This window comes from Volvox carteri (assembly GCF_000143455.1).
Source record: "Volvox carteri f. nagariensis unplaced genomic scaffold VOLCAscaffold_423, whole genome shotgun sequence".
In the NCBI taxonomy this organism is placed as follows: Eukaryota; Viridiplantae; Chlorophyta; class Chlorophyceae; order Chlamydomonadales; family Volvocaceae; genus Volvox; species Volvox carteri.
The window spans coordinates 1,661-4,506 of NW_003307952.1; the positions used below are offsets into that span (position 1 = coordinate 1,661).

The 2,846-nt window shown below is 61.0% G+C and overlaps 1 protein-coding gene across 1 annotated transcript in view; it reads left to right on the forward strand.

Annotated features, from left to right (window-relative positions):
- The window catches only part of VOLCADRAFT_101162 (uncharacterized protein), a gene marked incomplete at both ends in the record, with an annotated part of 7,463 nt that overhangs the window by 1,019 nt on the left and 3,598 nt on the right, over positions 1 to 2,846 (forward strand). Inside the window, 4 exons of the mRNA XM_002959614.1 lie at positions 205 to 381; positions 782 to 901; positions 1,731 to 1,848; positions 2,318 to 2,437. Coding sequence (XP_002959660.1) covers positions 205 to 381; positions 782 to 901; positions 1,731 to 1,848; positions 2,318 to 2,437 — 535 coding nt within the window. The remainder of the gene's footprint in view (positions 1 to 204; positions 382 to 781; positions 902 to 1,730; positions 1,849 to 2,317; positions 2,438 to 2,846) is intronic.

Consider the following 2,846-nt stretch of genomic DNA (forward strand, 5'->3'; position numbering starts at 1 on the left):
AGACATCGCTCCTTTCGTCTGGTCCTTCTTTCACAAGCCTGACCGACACCAGCTCCCGCGCCGTACGCCCTTGTTTGCTCCCCACACACACTCAACCACTCACCCACGCATATGGTTCACCAACCTGCCGTTTATTAAAAAGCACGCACCCATCACACCCGGCTGGCCGGTCTCACATTATGCCGGCCCTGTCAACCCGCACAGGATATCGGCGCCATTGTACGGCTCCACCCAGTCAGCACACTGACCGCGCCGCTGGCCGTGTTGATCCTCCTTGCCGGCCTGGGCGTGTGGAGCGTCTTGGCGGGGTCCATGTCGTACGTACAGCAGCGGAAGGATGATGCGCGCAGCCAAGCGGTGGACGCCGCCACGGGCTTCCAAGTGAGGGTCGGGGGAAGGGACGCGGCGTATGGGTTTGCACTATCCTGACTAGCCAGGCGTGGACGCCCCGGAGGGATGAAGAGGAGGAGGAGAGGAAGGGGAAGCGGGAGTGAAGGGCGTGCTCGTTGTGGGTGAGTGGTATAGGATGGCTGCATGGGACATGGCTTGTTTTCCTTCTTGGTCTGTCCGCAGCGTGGGCCGCGCCTTCTCCCTACCCCCCCACCATTAATCCCACCCCCACGCCCTGACACCACTTCCCAAGTCACTACTGGTTGGTTACTTCTTACAACTCCCTGATGCAGTATCTATCTATTGCTTTACTAACCGTCCATCTCTGGTATCAGCATCGCTCTCTGTGTTTCGTCTTCCCCCCGGGCCCCCGACACCCCCTCTCTTGCAGATCCAGCTCGAACAGACCTATACCCCAGGTGTCACCTTTTCGCTGCTGGTGCGGCAGCACCCGGAGTGGGAGTACTGGTTGGCTAATTTCAACAGCACGGCGGAGGAGCTGATGTCCCGGGTAGGGTAGTGGTAGCATGGTGGCAGGGCAGGGGGCCCAGGGGTGGTGGTGATGGTGGTGGTGGCAGTATGGTGGTGATGGTGGTGGTGGAAGTCCGTAGCGCTGCAGCGGGACCGCTGGTGGTGGTGATGGCGGAGTTGTTATTGTTGTTGGTGGTGGTACCAACGAAGGTAAGATGTCCGCTCCCAAAGCTTTGGATCGCGGTTTCACAGGGGGGCTCGGGTCTTGGGGAGGGATGTATTACCGGGTTGCACGACTCAGGAGCCTGCCATATGCGCGGGCACCTTCTCCGCATATATGCTATCCGCGTAACCCACCCACCTGTCTCCTACAGTCTCGTCCATCTCCCATCCCCATACCCCACCACCACCATCACCTAAATGACATCGGGAGTTGTTTTACTTGGTGGGATTTGCATGTATGATGTGTGAAACAGGGGGGTATATCTTCGCCCGTGGCAGCTACCCTGCGAAACCCTGCCTTCCCCGGTATTTCGGGGCACCCTCATCCAGTCACCCTAGTGAACTTCTCAGTGGATCGCTCAGGTTCCGCACCCACCACCAGCATCCAACGGAATCTGCCGGGTCGACAGCGGCCCAACTCCATTCCTGGTCGGCTCGCAGGTTAACTTTATCCCAGGTCACCACCGTCCATCAACTAGGGGCGCAATACCTTCCACCATCGGAGGGATTTTTGACCCTAATGGGTATCGATCCCGGGATCGCCCGGGGGCAATGGTCGCGCGTTACCAGTAGTGCCAGACCATAATATATGCATGTATGTATGTATGTATGTCCCACCAACCCATCCGGCCTCGGCGTGCATGCAGACGCCCGCAGGGGCCTTATGGAACATGCAGCTACAGCCTTTCGGCCAGCTGATGTCCATCTACCCCTTCCGCCCCTCCGACGCGGCACTGGTCTCCCCACCTCGGGACCAGCTGACAGGTGCGCCGCCTGCAACAAGAAACACACACACTTACACACGCAATCGCCCGCGACAGCCCGCAACCACCCCGTCTGCTCCTGCTACTGTCCATGATGCTACAGCCCTGGCGGCGTGTGCCTGGCTCCCCGTCCCCGTCCTTGGCCGATTCTTCTTTGCATTTCATGCATCGCATGAGTTAATGGCCCACATCGTCTGCTACAGCTTCTCCTGTCCCGTGTTGTGGCCACCAGAGGTCCTTCTGCTGCTGCTGCTACTGCTGCTGCTGCTGCTACTGCTGCTGCTGCTGCTGCTCTTAGTGCTACTGCATGCCCACGATGCTGCGGCATCACTCCTGGCTGAGCTCCTGCCCAATGCCGTCGGGGCCGCTCTACCGCAACTCAACCCCTTTGCTACCTGCTTGTCCTGCACGGGCGCCTGCTGGCGGTCGCCGGTTGCCCCCCATGCGGCGGGCTGTCCCGCCCCTCGCAGAGCCCCTTCGGCGGGAGAGCGTGTTGGCCGCCATCTCCACTCGGGAGCCCCAGGTCGCTGGGCCGCTGCGGCTGGGACAGGGCTTCCTGGGGGCGCTGATCCGCTACCCCATCTTCGTGCGTGAGTGGTTGGCTGACTGGCTGTGGGTTGGGTGGCTGACTGGCTGTGGGTTGGGTGGCTGACTGGCTGTGGGTTGGGTGGCTGGCTGGCTGTGGGTTGGGTGGCTGGCTGGCTGTGGGTGGGTGAGTGGCTGTGGGTGGGTGGGTGGCTGTGGGGTTCATTGGCTTGTGAGGAGCTGCAGGATGTGGGGAGGAAGAACACAGGACCTCTGAGGGAGTCAGGTTCCCTCGCGTCCTATGGCGGTCGTGGTCGTGGTCACTCCTGTGGGGCAGTACAGCGCTCCTGAGCCATGCGGGCACTTCCAAGACCCCCCTGACGGCGATGCGATGCGTTTCCAAGGGGTCTCGCTTCCCTGGGCAGGTTGTGTGCTGTGTCAGCAAGCTTCCTTCTTCGGTCGGCAGCGGCTTTT